The sequence below is a fragment of the Schistocerca nitens genome, chromosome 1, assembly GCF_023898315.1.
Source record: "Schistocerca nitens isolate TAMUIC-IGC-003100 chromosome 1, iqSchNite1.1, whole genome shotgun sequence".
NCBI lineage: Eukaryota > Metazoa > Arthropoda > Insecta > Orthoptera > Acrididae > Schistocerca > Schistocerca nitens.
The window spans coordinates 13,067,980-13,088,107 of NC_064614.1; the positions used below are offsets into that span (position 1 = coordinate 13,067,980).

At 41.4% G+C, this 20,128-nt stretch overlaps 1 protein-coding gene across 2 annotated transcripts in view; it reads right to left on the reverse strand.

The window, feature by feature from the left end:
* Nucleotides 1–13,436, reverse strand: part of LOC126240546 (myeloid differentiation primary response protein MyD88) — a 132,389-nt gene extending 118,953 nt beyond the window's left edge. The window contains exon 1 of one of the 2 annotated variants that reach the window (XM_049947933.1): nucleotides 13,282–13,436. In XM_049947933.1, coding sequence (XP_049803890.1) covers nucleotides 13,282–13,283 — 2 coding nt within the window. In that variant the 5' untranslated portion in view covers nucleotides 13,284–13,436. The remainder of the gene's footprint in view (nucleotides 1–13,281) is intronic. The other variant, XM_049947934.1, reaches the window with a different exon arrangement.
* Nucleotides 13,437–20,128: the final 6,692 nt, after the last annotated feature.

Below are 20,128 nucleotides of genomic sequence, written 5' to 3' on the forward strand. Positions count from 1 at the left end.
CAGCCGGCAATGAGCATTGTTCGTATTGGTCCCCTAGAGTGAGAGCATAACCGACACGACCAGCAACCATCAAACTGTCAGTGTAAACAATGCCAGAGCCCTGATACGTGGCAAGGATGGAAAGAAAGCGGCGGCAGAAGGCCTCCGGAGGGACTAAGTCCTTTGGGCCCTGTGCCAATTCGAGCTGAAGGCAAGGGCGGGGCACACACCATGGGGGTGTACGCAGGGGGGCCCGGAAAGAAGGTGGAAGAGGGAAAACCCCAAGCCCGGAGAGAAGCTCTCTAACGCGGACCGCGATTGTACAACCTGACCGGGGCCGACGTTCTGGGAGATGGACAATAGACCTAGGGAACAGGAGACGATAATTAGGATGCCCGGGCAAGCTACAAACATGTGTAGCATAAGTGGCCAGCAAACGTTGGCGCTGTAACCGCAGTGGAGGGACACCAGCCTCCACAAGTATGCTGTTCACAGAAATGGTCCGGAAAGCTCCAGTGGCAAGTCGGATCCCGCTGTGAAGGATTGAGTCCAGCACCCGCAACACAGAAGGGGATGCTGAACCATAAGCCAGGCTCCCACGATCCAGACAGGAATGGATTAACGCCTGGTGGAGCCATAAGAGGGTGGATCGGTCGGCACCCCAGCTGGTGTGGCTCAAGCATCGCAGAGCATTAAGATGCCGCCAACACATCTGTTTAAGCTGCCGAATATGTGGGAGCCAAGTCAACTGGGCATCAAAAACTACACCCAAAAACCGATGTGTCTTCACCACAGCAAGAATTTCACCAGCAAGATAAAGCCGCGGCTCAGGGTGAACTGTGCACCGCCAGCAGAAATTCATAACACAAGTCTTGGCAGCCGAAAGCTGGAAGCCATGCGCTACAGCCCAAGACTGCGCCTTGCAGCTAGCGCCCTGCACCTGATGTTCTGCAGCTGCAATGCCAATGGAGCTATAGTAGAGGCAGAAGTCGTCAGCATACAAGGAAGCTGAGACAGACGTTCCCACCGCCGCAGCGAGCCCGTTAATTGCAATTAAAAACAGGCAGACACTTAAGACAGGTACCTGTGGTACCCCGTTTTCCTGAACTTGGGGGGGGAACTATGGGAGGCCGCGACTTGCATGCGGAAGGTACGACACGACAGAAAATTTCGTATGAAAATCGGCAGCGGACCTCGAAGACCCCAACCGTGAAGCGTAGACAGGATGTGATGGCACCATGTCGTATCGTACGCCTTCTGCATGTCAAAAAAGACAGCGACGAGATGCTGGCGGAGGTCAAAGGCCGTACGGATGGCTGACTCCAGGCTCACCAGATTGTTGGCGGCAGAGAGGCCTTTACGGAACCCACCCTGAGACAGAGCCAGAAGGTCCCGAGATTCTAGTCCCCAACTCAACCGCCGGCTCGCCATGCATTCGAGCAACTTGCAAAGAACTTTGGTGAGGCTAATGGGGCGGTAGCTGTCCACCTCAAATGGGTTCTTGCCAGGTTTCAAAACAGGGATGACAATGCTTTCCCACCATTGCGATGGAAACTCACCCTCGACCCAGATACGGTTGTAAAGGTCGAGGAGGCGTCGCTGGCAGTCCACGGAGAGGTATTTCAGCACCTGACAGTGGATGCTATCTGGTCCAGGAGCTATATCAGGGCAAGCGGCTAAGGCACTGTGGAATTCCCACTCACTGAATAGAACATTGTAGGATTCAGGATAGCAGGTGTGAAATGAAAGGCTCCGACGTTCCAACCGCTCTTTCAGGGAGCGGAAGGCCAGTGGGTAATTCACAGAAGCGGAACACAGAAAAATGGTCTGTTAAGCAGTTTGCAATTATGTCTGAGTCAGTACAAACTGCTCCATTCAGTGACAGCACAGGGACGCTGACAGGGGTCCGATAGCCATAGACGGGCCTAATCTTGGCCCAAACCTGTGATGGAGAGACACGGAGGCCAATGGTGGAGACATACCGTTCACAGCACTCCTGCTTGTGTTGGCGAATGATGCGGTGGGCCCGCGCACGGAGCCGTTTAAAGGCGATGAGGGATGCCGCTTGTGATGCTGGAGCGCCCGCCGGCGATCTTTAATCGCCTCGGTGATCGCAGGCGACCACCAAGGCACAGTCCTCCGCCGAGGGGACTCAGAAGAACGAGGAATGGCAGATTCTGCGGCAATAACGATGCCAGTGGTGACCGAGTAAACCACCGCATCAATGGCTTCATTAAAATGAGGATCAATAGCAGCAATAGAGGAGAACAAGTCCCAGTCAGCCTTATTCATAGCCCATCTGCTAGGGCGCCCCGAAGAGTGATGCTGTGGCAGTGACAAAGATCGGAAAATGGTCACTACCACACAAGTCGTCATGCACACTCCATTGGACAGACGGTAAGAGGCTAGGGCTGCACTGACCCACCCCACAGAGGGTTATGGGCGTTGAATTCGCCCAATAACAGGAAAGGTGGCGGCAATTGGGCTATCAGCGCAGCCTGGACATGCTGCGAGACATCACCATCCGGTGGAAGATACAGACTGCAGACAGTAACAGCCTGATGAGTCCACGCCCGAACTGCGACAGCCTCTAAGGGTGTATGTAGAGGGACAGATTCGCTGTGAAGGAAGTGAAGGACATAGATGCAGATGCCACCAGATACCCTTTCATAAGCTGCCCGGTTCTTATAATAACTCTGATAGCCACAGAGGGTGGGGGGTTCGCATTGCTGGAAACCAAGTTTCTTGAAGAGCAATGCAGAGGAAAGGGTGAAAGTTGAGAAGTTGTCGGAGCGGAAGAAACCACTGCAGTTCCACCCAATTGAGCACCTGTGCAAGTGCTATCCATGGTGTCTGAGGGATCAGCGAGATCGAGGTCCTCAGCAGACGCCAGGACCTCCACCTCATCCTCAGACGCAGAGCTCGAAGGTTGCGGTGGGGTGGGTGCTACCGCAAGTTCTTTGGCCTTAGAGATCTTTCTCTTGGACGTCTCTTGCTGAACCTTGGGTTTCACCCACTGGGAGGGCTTGACCGATTCAGTCTCCGGGACGGAGGAGGATCACGAAGCCCTACGACCAGCCGCTTGTGGGCACTTATGCCACTGTCGGGCGTTATCCTTCCCGCTGGTGGAAACCTGAGAAGGGAGGGACCCAAGGGACCCCTTGCGAGCGAGGGGAGCCGAAGAAATTGGACGCTTCTCCGCCTTAGAAGCGGGGACGGACGTCCCAGATGGGTGGGAGGGTCTTGCTCCCGAGGTAGGTGGCGCAGGAGCAACAGGGTGGGTAGAGCCCCCCACTAGCATGTGGAGTTGTACGGCTCGGCGATTCAGCTGGAATTCTCGGAACTGATGGGGCTAGCATGGTTGTCGTAGCAGCAGCGTATGAAGATGTCATTCTCACAGGATGTAGTCAGTCATATTTCCTCTTAGCCTCACTATAGGTCAGTCGGTCCAGGGTCTTATATTCCATGATTTTTCGCTATTTCTGTAAGATCCTGCAGTCTGGCGAGCAAGGTGAATGATGCTCTCCACAGTTGACACAGATGGGAGGCGGGGCACATGGAGTATTGGGATGTGATGGGCGTCTGCAATCTCGACATGTGGGGCTGGAAGTACAGTGGGAAGTCATATGGCCAAACTTCCAGTACTTGAAGCACCGGATTGGGGGAGGGATATAGGGCTTGACATCACACCGGTAGACCATCACCTTGACCTTCTCCAGTAATGTATCACCCTCGAAGGCCAAGTGAAGGTACCGGTAGCAACCTGATTATCCCTCAGACCCCGATGAACGTGCCGGACGAAATGCACATCTCGATGCTCTAAGTTGGCATGCACCTCATCATCAGACTGCAAAAGTAGGTCCCTATGGAAAATAATACCCTGGACCATATTTAAACTCTTATGTGGTGTGATGGTAATGTTAACATCCCCCAACTTGTCACAAGCAAGTAACCTTCATGACTGGGCAGAGGATGCCGTTTTTATCAAAACTGATCCACAGTGCATTTTGGACAAGCCTTCCACCTCCCCAAATTTGTCCTCTAAATGCTCTACGAAGAACTGAGGCTTCGTGGACATGAAAGACTCCACATCAGCTCTCGCACAAACTAGGAACCGGGGCAAATAACTGTCGCTGCCATCCTGAGACATACGCTCCTCCAACGGTGTGGCCAGGGAGGGGAACGTTTTTGGGTCGTATTTCTGAGCATTAAATGAGCCCAAGAACACTTAGAGACTGCTGGCAGCTGGCCACCAGCGAGAGATGATGTACCACGCTTCATTGCAGGTCATCCGCCCTGATCCCACCAATTCTGATCAAGGGCCCTCCCCACGGGCGCCACCCAGCCTCAGCAAGGGCCACCTGGCAGGATGGCTATTGCCAGGAGTCCCAATGCCACACGGAGATAGGCATCTACTCCTTGGCATATGTGGGGAGTTATCAGCGCAGGCATCAGCAGAGCGATCCCTGTGTTGTCAGGGGGCTACAACCAACAGGGTACATGGCTACCGTGCTGGATCTTAGGTGCAAAAATGTCCAAGGTCGTCATCTCAGCAAAAGCAACACTGCACAGTGGTAATCGCACCCAGGAAGGTATCCTCGCCCAAGAGATGGAAAACGAGCAGGACAGCATTGCGACGACGAGAAAGCCGGCTAAAGGTCTCAACGCACAACGGATACAGTGCACCATGTAAGGTGCCCTTCCACAATTGGCTCGCTCTTTGTAAGAATTTAGAAACATGGAGGTCAAACCCGAGAGGGGATCATCACATAAGACCGAAACTTTTGAGACTCCTTTTAGTCACCTCTTACGACAGGCAGGAATACCGCGAACCTATTCTTACCCCCGAACCCGCAGGGGGGCCAGACAGATTACAGTGAAGTAAAAACACAGGGTTTTAATAAATGATCTGCCTGATCAATGGTGGCCAAATAAAGTTAACCACTCACCTGTAGCTGACTGATGTGTGATACACAAAAATACGCTTTTGTAGGGAGCACATTGTGCTCATGTGGGAGCGATTTAGATGCTTGTAAAACAATAAACTGGTAGCTAAGATCACAGGAATTCTTTTTATTCCACTTAATATTGGTTTTGGTTCAGTGATCGCCACGTACACCACAGAAGAGTGTCTTTTACGACTACATAAGTATATTGTCAACATTAGGTGACATAACTTTTTGATATTGGTTTTGTTACATGACTGTGGTTCATTTACATGAGGCTGCCACATAGTTGTACTTCTTATATTAAGTGTTTTTTAAGACCAAAACCCATTGGCTCATATGCAATGTGTATTTTATCGGTATTTTTTTTTTAAATATATATATATAAGACCAGACAGATATGAATTTGTGTAACCCTGCAGTGTTCTTAAATTTGTGTATGAGTTTTGTAGGTTTTATATATGACCAGACAATTGTGCACTAGTGTAACTCGGCAGTCCCAGAAAATTTGCATTTCTTTTCGGTATGTTTTATATGTAACCAGGCAGATGTGCATTTGATATGATCAAAAAAATCTGCGCTCATACGGAAGGTGTGTTTTATTGGTATTTTTATATATGACCAGACGGGTACGCACTGTGTAACCCTGTAATGTTCTTAAAATTTGTATATACTCTCAGTAGATTTTATAAATATCACCAGACTGATGTGCTGTGTATAACCCTGCAGATCCCATAAAATATCTATGTATTTTCATATCTTATTACGTGTATGACCAAACAGATATACATTTTTGTAATTCTGCAGTTCTCATGAAACTTGTATTTGCTTTACGATATGTCGTATATGTGACCAGGCAGATGGGCAATTGCATAGGTCTGCAGCTTTCACAAGTTTTGTATATGTTTACAAGATACAGTAATCTCTAGAATTATGTACAAGCCCTAATGACGCAGTGTTACCACACATGCAGAGCCTGTTATGATGCAAGCTGTGACATTCATTGGCGCCTCTTCTGCTAGCGCCATCTCGCGACGCGGCCTGTAGTATAAGAACAGAGCCAGAGTCGCGGTAGTACCTAACTTGGGCTTGTATGTGATGGTGACACTTAACATTTATAATGTCATCTCTCTTGGACGCCTATGGGCTACTTACGACAATTTGTGTAAGGCCTGCATGTTATAGGCAACTATTAAGGGGCTCCGGAGAGGCTCAAAATCATGAAAAGTTCAATTTTTACTTTTTTGCGTTTTCTGAATCTGCAGACTATTACCTTTTAATAGATATATAATTTATTCAATTCCGAAGACTACAACTATTTTTAAATTTTTTTTGAAATGTGTTCTACATGGGCGTGACCCACTGTGGCGCTGTTAAACTGCTGTCAAATGGTGTTATTATTAACGTCCGTGTTCATCAGGTACATTTTAGTGATGTGAGATAAAGTATGTGTTGTGGCTAACCTGTGATGGTTCAATATATATCGCTGGTGTGATTGTCGATCGTTTCATGTTTATTTACTCTGTCGTTATCTCGAAAATATTCGTAATTAATTCTGTTTCTTGAGTCTCTGTTTTGTTGAAGTATAATAATGAGTAAAAGTAAAGTTATTAGAAATCCTCTGAAGGCTTTTAAGAAAAGGAGAAATGTTGGAAAGCCAAAGGTATGTGTTATTACTGTAAACAATAAAGACGATAACCAAGTGAGTGAACCTAACCTCTCAAGTACACCTGCCCATAGCAGTCAAAGTGGGAAAGAAAATACTTCACAGAAGAAGCTTGGTTCAATGAGTGAAAACTATGAATGTTTTATGGGCGAATCGGATGTGAATGAAATATTTGATATGTCGGTTCTCAAAGGAATTTTTTCAAACTGTGTAAGATGTATTCATTGTAGTGAAGTTGGTCTGGAACTCTCCATAATAAAGCACGTAGGACTTGCTAGTGAAATACAACTGAAATGTGATAAGTGTTCATACATGACCACCTTTTGGAACAGTGTTGCAGTAACTGCAACTGAAGAAAATGGTAGCAAAATCTACTAACACAACATTAGATTTGTTTATTCCTTGCGTTCAGTTGGTAAGGGTGCTACTGCAGGTGCAATTTTCTGTGGCATCATGAATCTTCCAAATCCCCCACCCAAGTTTATGACCTATAATAAATTAATAGGGTCTAAAGTAGAAGATGTCTGTATAGAATCTATGAAGAACGCTGTGGAAGAGGCAGTAATGGAAAATAATGGTAACAGAGATTTGACTGCAGCGTTCGATGGTACCTGGCATAAACGGGGACACACATCTCTTCATGGTGTAGTATCTGCCACCAGTATGTATACAGGGAAAGTTTTAGATGTAGCAGTAATATCAAAGTATTGTAGATGTCCACAAAAGTATAAAGGTACACATGAAAATAATTGCAAAGCTAACTATAGTGGCAGTAGTGGAGAAATGGAAGTGGCTGGTGTTGCCAGTATATTCCTGCGTTCTGAGGCGTGTGATAAAGTGTGATATGTTAATTACCTTGGTGACGGTGATTCTAAAAGTTTTAAACATGTTCAAGGACTGAAGCCCTATGGTGATGATGTTGTAGTGCAGAAATTTGAGTGTATTGGACACGTACAGAAGCGAATGGGAACAAGACTTCGGCGACTGAAAGCTTCGTACAAAAAACAAAAACTCAGTGATGGTAAAGGGTTGGATGGGAAGGGAAGGTTAACTGACAGTGTAATTGACAAAATACAGAACTATTATGGAATGGCTATTAGGCAAAATACACAAAGTGTCGACGAAATGAAGAAGGCTGTTTGGGCTCTTTTTTTCATACTTCTTCAACCGATGAAAATCCCCAACATAGCTTGTGTCCCAAAGAAGAAGACAGTTGGTGTAAATATAACGAAGGATTGCTAACTGGTGAAGTGTACACTCATAAGCATAGTCTGCCTCATGCAATAATGGAGGTGATAAAACCTATTTTCAGAGACTTAGCAGCACCTGAACTGTTGAAAAAGTGTATTCACGGAAAAACTCAAAACCCCAATGATAGTGTAAATAGTGTTATATGGTCGAGAATCCCCAAGACTGTATTTGTTGGAATAGAAACACTTCACTTTGGTGTGTATGATGCTGTTGCGACTTTCAATGATGGCAACATTGTAAGGTGCAAGGTATTTAGAAATATGGGAATGAAAATAGGTTCTAACATGGTACGAGCGATGCTTGCTTTAGACAAGGAATGCCTTCGGGCTGCAGACAGGGCTGTAAAGAGTCTAGAAATACAAGCAAGAGTAAACAGGAGGAGGAACAAGAGGAAGCTGGAGGAGGAGTTTGCAGAGGATGAAGATAATCCATCCTATGGACCTGGAATGCACTAAAAAGTTAATCCAATCTTTGTCGCTCGATTCCCAAAACTTTTATTTTCTCATACTAATATCATGTTTTCTAAGGATCTTCCAAACATATTTGTTTCAAACTTACAGTAAATGTTACACAGTACCTTCTGCATAATTTAACACAGCCTTTTTCCAAAAAACTGTATATTTTTGAATATATAAATAAAAAATTGCAAAAAAATTTTGTGAATTTTCATTACAATTGAAAAAAATCATCTTTAATAACTGAACTAAAATTTTGTAAAATCCCTGTGTTAAGTTGTAGCCCATATTCCAATAAATAATCTGTAAAAAGTTCAACTTCCTACCTCAAATACTTTGTGAGGAAAGATGTAATTTATAAGAGTTATTTTAACATGGCAAGTATAGTGCATTCCGGAGCCCCTTAATATCACCATGGTTTGCCTTGATGTTGTAACCTGTATGTGTCCTAAGGTATGTAACTAAATTTATATGTCTGACTGTCTTCACTGCATTTCTTAGACGTTTTAGTACAACAACAGGCGGACGGGTGTCTTGGCCACTCTGTATACCATAAGCCGACGAATACCGATTTATACCTGAATGCACAGAGTTTCCATAATCCTGCTCAGAAGATAGCCATTTTGAACACGTTGGTATATAGAGCAAAAACTTTTTCTGACAAGGACCACCATCTGAAGTACATGTTCCAAAAGAATGGCTATGGTGCACGCGATATAAAGGCAGCATTCTCCAATAAATAAATAAATAAAAGAGGAAACGTGAAAATGCTGCACACTCACAGGATGAAACCCCGATTGTGGTTCTTCCTTTTTGTGGTGCGATTTCCAGCAAAATAGGAAGAGTCCTGCATAGACGAGGTATAAGACCGATTTTTAGTCCTCCTAAGAAAATTAAGTATATGATGTGCCTTGTTAAGGGCCCCAGGGTCCCTGGAGTTTATAATACCCCCTGTGAGTGTCGAAGCAATATACAGATCAGACCATTTGTACCGTTTCCGACCGCTGTGCAGAACACCGACGCCATATAAAAAATAGAGAACTGGAGTAATCGGCAATTGCAGAGCACAACTTCACGAACAAACATAAAACATTGTTTGATGAAACAAAAATTCTGTCCCATGCCTCCACGTACTGGGATTCTATTATTAAGGAAGCTGTTGAAATAAGAATGAGCCAAAAGAACTTTAACCGCAATAGCGGATACCATCTGAGCTGCGCATGGAAACAAGCGCTTGATGCAGAGAAGCAGCGGAGATGTTAATTCCAATGTTTACGTTCCAATGGAAGTGGTGGCGCCACCAGCGCACACATTGACACCGTCTGTGACAGCAGTACGTAATCGCCGACCAATCACAAGCCAACCAATCAGAAGCCATCCACGGGTTATTAAAAAAAAAAAAAAAAGGCTACCACAGCAGTAGTGAAGACAGTCACTTGCTCATGATGATGATGATGGAGATGATCGTCAAAAACTCGAGATTTTATCCTGAATTGACACGGCAAGAAACCTAGAATCCAGAATGAGATTTTTACTCTGCAGCACAGTGTGCACTGATATGAAACTTCCTGGCAGATTAAAACTGTGTGCCCGACCGAGACTTGAACTCGGGACCTTTGCCTTTCTTTCAGGAGTGCTAGTTCTGCAAGGTTCGCAGGAGAGCTTCTGTAATGTTTGGAAGGTAGGAAACGAGATACTGACAGAAGTAAAGCTGTGAGTTACGGGCGTGAGTCGTGCTTCGGTAGCTCAGATTGTAGAGCACTTGCCCGCGAAAGGCAAAGGTCCCGAGTTTGAGTCTCGGACGGGCACACAGTTTTAATCTGCCAGGAAGTTTCATTACAATGTTAATGAGAGAGCTGTTCCCAGACAGAAGAAACAGTTTCCTTTTTGTGTCACATAATACCTCTATTCCTTCTGCAATAAACAGGTTATTTTTAGACTTCTGCTTGATCTGATTTACCTTTAGGGAAAACAATTTCAGATGAGAAAGTAAGTTTATTAATGAATGCTCTGTATATTCTATTTGAGTCAGAAGAATTGTAAACTTCTATCCATGTCTTTGAGCAGTTTCCTAACATTCTTTTTGGTTGATTTATTATCCTCCTGTACTCAGATTTAATAGATCTTATATCCTGATAAGTTTCAATATTTAACATATATTGCTGCATGGCACGATCAGATACAAGCCAAGCAGCAAAATTGCATCCCAATAAATACTGCAAAATTCTAACTTGTGTAAGCAGGAAGGCCAAACACATCCATTACACACAAAAAATTGGCAAGTAAAACAATACAGTAGAAACTATATGGAACATCATAAACAGTGAGCCAAATTGGAATATAAAATCACAAAAAACTGTCCTCTGGTAATGATACAGACTACGATAATCAAAAAGATGCAGCTTCAGATTTCAGGCTCTGCAACTCCCACAAAAGTACACAATGGAGTTACTGAGTCAAAAGTATACAATAAGCTTCCCATCAATACTTAAAAAAAAAGGGAAGTTAACTATATACTGAGATTCAAAAGAAAACTAAAAACTTCCCTCATAGATAAAACTTTTTATAAAAAGAATAAATTCTTAGAATTCAAAGTTATCCTTTGGTGTAAGGAAAAAAGTAAAACAGTTAAGCAAAAACATGGTCTAGAAGAAAAGAAAAAGTATGTACTTTTATTTACACCATGAAGACAAATTTTGTATTTTAACTTAATTTGCAACCAGAGCCAGTTCAAGAACATTTTTCCATACGAGCACATATCATTTGGTACCCATCACCCCCTTCTTTCACTTCTCCTTACATCAGTTGCCTTGCGCTCATGGTAGGCTCTTTAAAAATAACTCTAAATCTAGTGAGCGTGGAAATGGGTTGTTATTGCTAATAATTATGCTACACCATTGTACAAATTTGGCACTAAGAGCATCTCTGTCACCTCAGTTTGGCTTGGCGCCCAAGCAGTCGTTTTAGCCTCAAACCGGCCATTATTATGATGACAAAATGTGAATTTATCTATGTCATTATCATAAAAATATGTACTTTCATTTATACTACATTTGTAAGTATTCATTTAAACTTGCACCAGCAACCTGCGGGTTGTAATATTACATGCCCTCACAGTGTATGTAAAATAGTACATACATGATATGAAACTCACATAATATTGTATTATTTCATTTAATTGGCCTAGATTGCTAATATGCCACTTGTACAGTAGATAGTCAAGAGAACCAAATAAAGTCAAATAACCTATCTTGATATTTCCCACCAGGACTCAAACATGGATGCTTGCCTTTCTAGGACAATGATCTTACCACCACATAATTTAATCTCTAAATATTTGAGTCAGGCATACTTTAAAATATGTAGGTACCACATGATCCCCATTACAAACCTCAAACAAAGAGCTACATATTTTACCTGTGGTTAGTATTTCTCTGTATCCTGCAAGGAAGAATTTGCTCTGCCCACATTAAAAAAATAAAAGAAAAAAATTACAAGGACACAGAATTTGAACTAATAGGTATCAATGAAATATTTAAAATACCATCATCCACAAACGAATTTCGTAACTGGAATTAAAATGTCACAGCAGAGCTAAAATGATAAAGATATAAATTTTGCAAATGAAAACTTACAATCAATTCTTTCGTACACGTGAGCTGTATGAAGCAAATTATTGGCTTACTTTGGAGAAACTAAATACATTATATTTTAAATATGTTTTCTTAATAATCTCCATACGGACTTACTGCACTACTAACAATGAAGAAGTACCATCTGAGTGAGTTCAGCTAGGACATCTTTAACTTCATACAATTTTAGACTCAAACACGCAGAGTACGTTGCTTTACTGCTAAATTTGACAACCACTTGAGAGAGAGAGAATATATATACTTCAGACGATAGGCTTAAGGGTTAACGGAGGGCACAGCGTGTCATCTCAGTCAGAGCATCATTGACAGGTGCAGATGTAACTTCAGGTGTGCCCCATGGAAGTGTGCTGGAACACTTGCTGTTCATGTTTTATATTAATGACCATCCAGACAATATCAACAGTAACCTCAGACGTTTTGAAGATAATGCTTTTATCTATAATGAAGTGTAGTCTGAAAGAATCTGCATAAATTTTCCGTCAAATCTTAAGATTTCGAAGTGATTCAAGCAGTGGCGATTTGTTCTAAATGTTCTGGAATGTAAAACTGTGCACTTCACAAACCAAAAACGTATCTCATCAACGTAATATCAGTGAGTCGCTGTTGGAATCTGTGAACTCAAAAAAATATCTGGCTGTAAAACTTGTAGGTTGTGATTGGTAGGCTGGTGTTCGTCGGTTTATTGTAGAATATGGGGGAAATACAATCAATCTACGAAGGATATACCTTACAGATCACTCTTGCGACCCATCTGTAATATTGCTCAAGTGCTGAGGCTCATTCCAAGTAGGCCTAACAACGTATACTGAGAAGGGCTGCACGAACGGTCATAGGTTGGTTTGTTCCGTGGGAAAGTGTCACAGAGATGCTGATGAAAGTAAACGGACAAACTCTTTAAAAAGCCTATTTACAGAATAGCCTATTTACAGAATAGCCTATTTACATAGTTTCAAGAATTTGTTTTAACTGACGACTTAACGAATGTACTGCAACATCCTATGTATCACACTAACGGGAATTGCGAGGACAATGTTAGATTAATTACAGCAAGCATGGAGATAATTAAAGAATCAGTTTTCAGCCCTCCACAATCACATGAAATGGAATAAATATTCTTAATACCTGATACAATGGGACGCGCCGCTGTCAGCACTTCACAGTGGTTTGCAGAGTTTAAATGTAGATATCAAATTTTTCGTTCCTTTTTAAATACTTGTGTGATGTAAATTTTAAAGAATAACATAAAAAACAAACATAGGAGGACTAAATGTTATTAGGAATAAAAGACAACTGTTATATTACAATCATTGTGCAACTCAAAAGTAACTTACATAGCTCCAAAAGCGACCTGTGTCCAAAATATTTAGAGTTATCTTTAAAGTTATAATTAAGGTATAAATAAGGTTATGTTGATGCCATTTATAACTACATTTTGCAAATCAACAAGCGACAGGACGCACAGACTATTCACACAACAAGCCAAATAACGACTTTGCTGCCTGGGAAGTCGATACCCAAGAGGTTAAAATCTATGGATGTCGTGAAGTGACGTGACCGGCTTCTGTGCTTAAGGCCCGTCCACACGTTACGATCTGTCTGCGCAAATGTCTGTGCACATCACATCTGCGCAGACAGATCGTTGCGTGTGGACAGAAGATTTGCACCAACCTGAGGTGTGTGCAAACCTGGAAGTTGGAGTTGGAGGTTTGAGCGAAACCTCTCAAATCTGTGGGTTCAAACCACATCTGCGCAGACAAGTTGGAGCGTGTGGACAGGAGATCGCCTCAAATCTGGCGCGAAACAGCTGTTTGCTCAGTCTAGTGCTCTAATTGAGTTATCCAAAGTTCAGAAATCTAGATCTGGTGTAGGAGTAGATCAAGTATACCAGCCAACGTTATGGTATTTTGATCTGCTTGGGTTTCTTAGTGATCAAGAAACACCAAGACCAAGCAGGAGTACAATTGAAGATGAAATTGGAGTGTCAATGTTACCGCCAGCCGTTCATGAGGAGAAATTGCCCTTCCCATACAAGTATTTTTTCTCATAATATGAAGGGTTACAAGCTTTAAGAGATAATTATAAGTTTCGACACCCATCCGCAAATAATTTCGCCAGTCGTTAGGTTCGTCCTGCAACTCTCTCAGTAAATTTACGTGAGAAAACTGCTTTCGCTTTAGCAGCCACTGTCTACACCATTTTGCCCGCTTTCTCTGTTTCCTGCGGTTGGTCTGAATGTTTTTTGCAACACAAGTTGCGAACACAGACCACAACAGAACTTCCTCCATTTCTATATTTCAAAATAACTGAATTAAATGTTTGACGTTTACGGGGAGCGTAGTCGCTTGCCACTGATATTTCTTTTCTACACCGACAGATGGCGGGCGAGTAGTAGATTGGGGTTTGTGTCGTGTGAACACACCACATTTGCAGCGATCTTTTGCATGTACAGACATCTGCACCGATGTCTGCGCAGACAGATCGTTGCGTGTGGACCGGGCTTTAGCACGCAACGGAGTTTTTAACGGGAAAAACAAGACCACCACTGTTTCGTCATATCATCAAAGTGGTGTGCGCTATCATAAAATTACAGTTTTGAAATCCAATCGATATGGATTTTGAAGAGTGGTCATTATTTGTGGACTTAAATATAAGAAAATATCGTAAAAATAATATTTCTCAATAAGTATTAAAACTTTTGATGAATCATTTACATTCAACTTGATTAAAATATAAACATGAGAGTGTCTGTCCCAACTTAAAAATATCATTCGACTGATCTCTTCCCATCCTTTTTTAATTTTCATGTTTCCAAAATAATCCTTAAAAATTCTGTCGAGAAGTGCTGGCTCTTTTCCCATCTCTTCTATAGGAATAGCGTTAGCTATATCGACTTCGTGCACTGCCACGTTGTGCGAAGACGTTGATGCCAGTTTGCGTATCACCGTGTCGATAATCGGAAAACAAATGCTGAGCGGAGAATGCACAGAGATTGACAATTTTGTCATCGGCGCGTGCGCGTCTATGCAAACCTAGCGGCATAGTGTGACTTAGCGCGGGCTTTCTCGCGTATCGGCAGACAGCAGTGTCACCGGAACATCACGTCATAATATGCTTGCATCTGCGTATATACGCCAATTCACACTGGCCGTCACGTCACGTCCAGTCAAATCATTCTGCTATGAGTTTCAAATTGCAGCATCCACATTGGCCGTCCCGTCATGTCACGGCACCGTCAGTGTTTCTCGGGAAGAAAGTTTTGACGGTTGTCGTCATCCACCCGTCGTTGGTCACGTGACCTAAAGCACATTTCCTCTCAATACAATTCCATGCGCAGGGCACCAAATATGGTTTCGCCGTGCTGTTCGTTGTTAATATCAGTTATGTAATGTTGGTTTTTTGTTGTACATTGTTTCGTTTCGTCATTTCTTTCGTTAACATTGTTCATCATGGGCGTACTAAATTACTTGCCCTCTACTACCGTATTTAATATTTTAGAATGAAATAGATTGCAATATGGCAGAAACTTGAAGTGAAAAAACTACTGCATATAGGATCAGATTTATTAGTAGGTGGAACTTATTTTAATATTGTCATGCATTTGCAGAGTTTCATGAAGAAATGGACTGAAACCTTCAGACGCTGCAAACCATTTCTTTAAATACATGTTTGTGGTAGACGTATTTCTTGTTAAGTAGCTGTCTGAATTGTGTCTGAAACAGTTTTGTAAGCACAGTTGTCAAAATTTATGTGGTTTCACTATCTAACTATCACAAATAAGGCACCTCAACTGTTAAAAGCCAGTGAAATTTAACATAACAAATGAAAAACTGATGCTTTGGCTTTCTAAAATAACATCAATTGCATTTTTTAATGTCTAAAGATGGATAATAAAATAAATAAATACAAGATTCAGATTCCTTCTCCTAGAGCTCCTTGTATGATGTGTGAAATTCCCCTTCTGTACCATGAAATTAACATTTTTTTGGACCCACACACTCTTTTATGTTGATTTGCACTGTTGTCTTCCTTCTCTAAAGCCAGGTTCACCCACACATACAATATGGTGCCATCGCTTGTGGCTCGCTGTAGTGGCATCGTGTGCTACCTTATAAACAGCATGCCACAAATTCTACATAGCTCCACAGCTTTCAGTATGGCACCAACTGAAACCACATGGGTGGACACGAAATGTATAGTGCAGGTTATGACCTGTGAGCTGTGACAAAAGTTAAATAAAATGAAGACGAAACCCCAATGTTGGATCCAAAAATAGATTTCGCAAAGGAATAAATAAGGCGAATTCAAAAACATTTATAAAAGAAATTACACTAAGAGCCGAAAATTCTGTCTACAATGACAAACTAACCAACAGCTGGCATGTAAATGTCATTGGCAGATATGAAGTTCTTCCAAGATTTTAGACTCTTATTATATTCGTTGATATAGGCGTTTTGAATAACTAATTTTTAGTTTAATAGCTTCAATATCACACTCTGGAACTACTTCGCGTATAACCGCAATTTATACAATGCTTGGTCACACAAATTATGAAGTTTGTATGATTCGCTGTTATGGTTAAGTATATTAAGTTTCTTTATGCATTCAAAAACCTTTTAAGAACACACACACCACACACACACACACACACACACACACACACACACACACACACACACCTGCAGAAAATCAGAGATGGTTGCTGTTCGTGTAGCTCTAGAATCTGCGAAAGTGTACCTGCTGACCACTGTTTTAATTTTTTTTTAGAAATAGAAAAACACTTAAATCGAATGACATACAGCAGCAATTACACCACGATAACTGTGACATAACGCTGGTGTTTCGAAATACTGTCACCAGGGAGTAGTGGTGGTAGGAAAGAGGCGCCACAAAGTACAACTAAGCTGAATTTTTTGTGGCGCGACAAAAGTTGCGTCTTTTAAGTTGCCCCACCAAAAACTCGGAGTTCACATATGCAACTGCAGTATGCAGTGTTAAAACCGATTCACATTAGACGTCAATGTAACAGGACAGAACAGAATGGAACCTCAGTAGACGTCACTGTGAAATGGCGTAGTGTTCAAACTAGAATATCGACACAACTTCAATTCGCTTAACCCAGTAACAATCAATGAAAAAAAGATTGAAAAATCTATTCGTGACGCATAGAAGTCAAAATGTAAATCAGAATTAATGAGCTAGGAATGATAAGGTTTATTAATGGGCAAAGCAAACTTCATAATGGATGTTCTTCATCAGTTTTCTATAGCAAAGTACTGAGTAGTGAAACATTGATGTTTATTTGCTCGAAAAAATATGTACATACAAACACATCAATCAACATATACAACACATAAAGTCTGTTTAGCTTGTCCATTGCATATTTCTCTGTATAACAAATAATGTCAGAAATATCGATGTTTTCACCTTCAATTAGCTGCCTTTTCCACCTAAAAAAAGGTTGTTTACTGGAAATAGTTTCCTCAGCTTATGTTTCCATTTATACACCAGGTAGCTGTTGGTTCTGTCCAGCCATTGTAAGAGTTTAATCATTTTTTACTTTCAGATCTCTCTCCTCTGTTACTGAAGAACACTCAATGTAAAAAAAATCGATGTTGTCATTGAGGATTTAAAATGTGTCAAAAAAATAAAGCGAAGAAATAAAATAAAATCTAAGAAGAAACAAAGGCAGATATCCACTACTACAGCATGGTAATGTACTGAGTACTAAGACAAATTGGTTCCTTAGTATATACCAGGCACCTATTGATGTATTAAGTGGGCAATGTCATAACATTAAATTCCTTAAAGAAATTTCTACAAGATTCTTGTGGTGAGAATCCCAAAATAGATCTAGAAGCCTCTTCTGTCGTAAAGTATTATTTTCGTACCACTATATTTTCCCCATAATAGAATTCTATACGTGAAAACGATCCTGCTATGGGGAAACCCCTGTGGTGCCAAAATTATCTTTAAATGGGAAAAAAGGTAGTTAGATCTATTGCAAGACTTGATCATCAGTTTCTCATAGAAATTACTTTAAGTAATTTAACACTATCACAGTCCAACATGATACATTTGCAGTTGCCTTGTAACCTCCCGCTCACTTATCGACCTTAAAGACAGTGAAAAATTAAACCGCGTGTACCTAATGGAAATTTGGGAAAAGCTATCGTCACTGAAGTTAATCTGTCAGTAAAGAGGGACGAAAGGGTTACATCTAAATGAAAGGAAAACTGCAAATGAAATTGGTGGAAATTAATTTTGAGAAAAGGGTAAACTTAATAAAGAAAGTAAATCTGCGGTCATTACATTAACAATTAATTGGCGTTAATTAGATATTTGAGATTTGATTACGGTCGCCAGACCTATGCACAACTACTATAATAACTGGAAATGAAAGATAAATGCACACATAATTAACACTAAAGGCATAGCAACTGAAGGGTGACACGTTTTGTGTGGAAACTGAATGTTGTCAGAAGCAATAAATTTCGCTACACTCTGACTTAATTTAGCAAAAGAATTAATAGAACCGGAAAACTGAAAGTTAATTTAGGAACTGAAATTAATAGTGAACTTTGTTTCTGAAGCACTACGAAATTCAATAAAATAAGGTTAGTCTTGGGCTACCTCAACAATCATTTCAAGAGCTACTTGAATCTATGCATTTTAGAAATAAGAGATTTAACTTGAATTAAATGATTCTGAACAATTAACAATAGTAAAATTTAGTACCTACCAAGCTGAGCTGCAGTCACAGGTAAGCTAAAATATGGTAACAAAACTCGCACCCTTGGTTCAAATGGCTCTGAGCACTATGGGACTCAACTGCTGTGGTCATTAGTCCCCTAGAACTTAGAACTACTTAAACCTAACTAACCTAAGGACATCACACACACCCATGCCCAAGGCAGGATTCGAACCTGCGACCATAGCAGCAGCTCGGCTCCGGACTGGAGCGCCTAGAACCGCACGGCCACCGCGGCCGGCTCGCACTCTTAATTTGTGCTTATGTAATCTAAATATTGTAGCCAGCTATGAATACTTTAACTGAATTTTGAAATTAAAGCGGTGAGACGGAATGATATTACTTTAATGCTGGTGTTTGAATTCCAACGACACTCGAGTTCATTCTGGAAAAGGAAGGGCCCCTGCTTGGTAATGCAATTGGGACAATGAGCAACAAAGTTTCATGCTACGTTGCTGTAATTTTGAAACAGTTTGAAAAGCTGAGGTCTGCCATACAGTTCTAAAACTTTACGTGCTTCCAGTCCTCCTTATTGGTTGATTGAAGGTTTGAAGTCGTCGATCGAGGAGGTGGCGACAGTCACTCATTGTCGGCCGTCGCTGTTGCAGAAGCTGGATGTTGGCGCGCCTCCTTCTCGACATGGTCACAAAGCGAAACGGGCTCTTGATGTGCGCCAGCTAATGCTTCTCGTCCGCGACACCGTGTCGATGTAGTCGTTCGATAGCATAGTTTTCCCTAGGCCAGACCCAGTGTAAAAATACAAATAATATTTACAAAACAAACCAATTATACATCGACATAAATGCATAAATAGTAAAACAATTACATTCTATAAAGACACAGAAATGTCCTATCTTCAGGTAACAAATAAAGGAAAAAATTTATAGTACAATAGATGGAAATAAGAGGATATGCATTTCCGGCGTTACAAGTGCCCCACATTATCTGAGGATGTTCATGTAACCTAAACAGACTCAGAAAATGTCCCAAAAAGGAAAAAAAAAGCAGCGGAAATACATATGATCAAAATATCAAGAAAATTTAGCATTAGGCTAATTAACCATAAACTAATTTTTAGACCATAATAATTGAGTGGAGACACTCCTAACCTTATTCCAGTCTGTCATCTTACTCAAAAGAAAACAGGTTGACAACATATTAAAATTTATAGAAAACAGAAAATAGTTCAGCTATTCTAAATCAGTAAAATTCCTAACAGTATCAAGAAACGGAATACTATTTACAAAATTAATCAGAGTACAAATGCCATAAAAACAGGTAGATCAAAATACGCAAATTAATAATTAATTGCATAGGATACACATTTTTATATAACCTTTACATAATTAATATTCTCGCCATGAGAGTCCACTTAATGCTAAACAAGAAAATAATATACAGCAAATCGAAAAAAACATAAATATTGACAG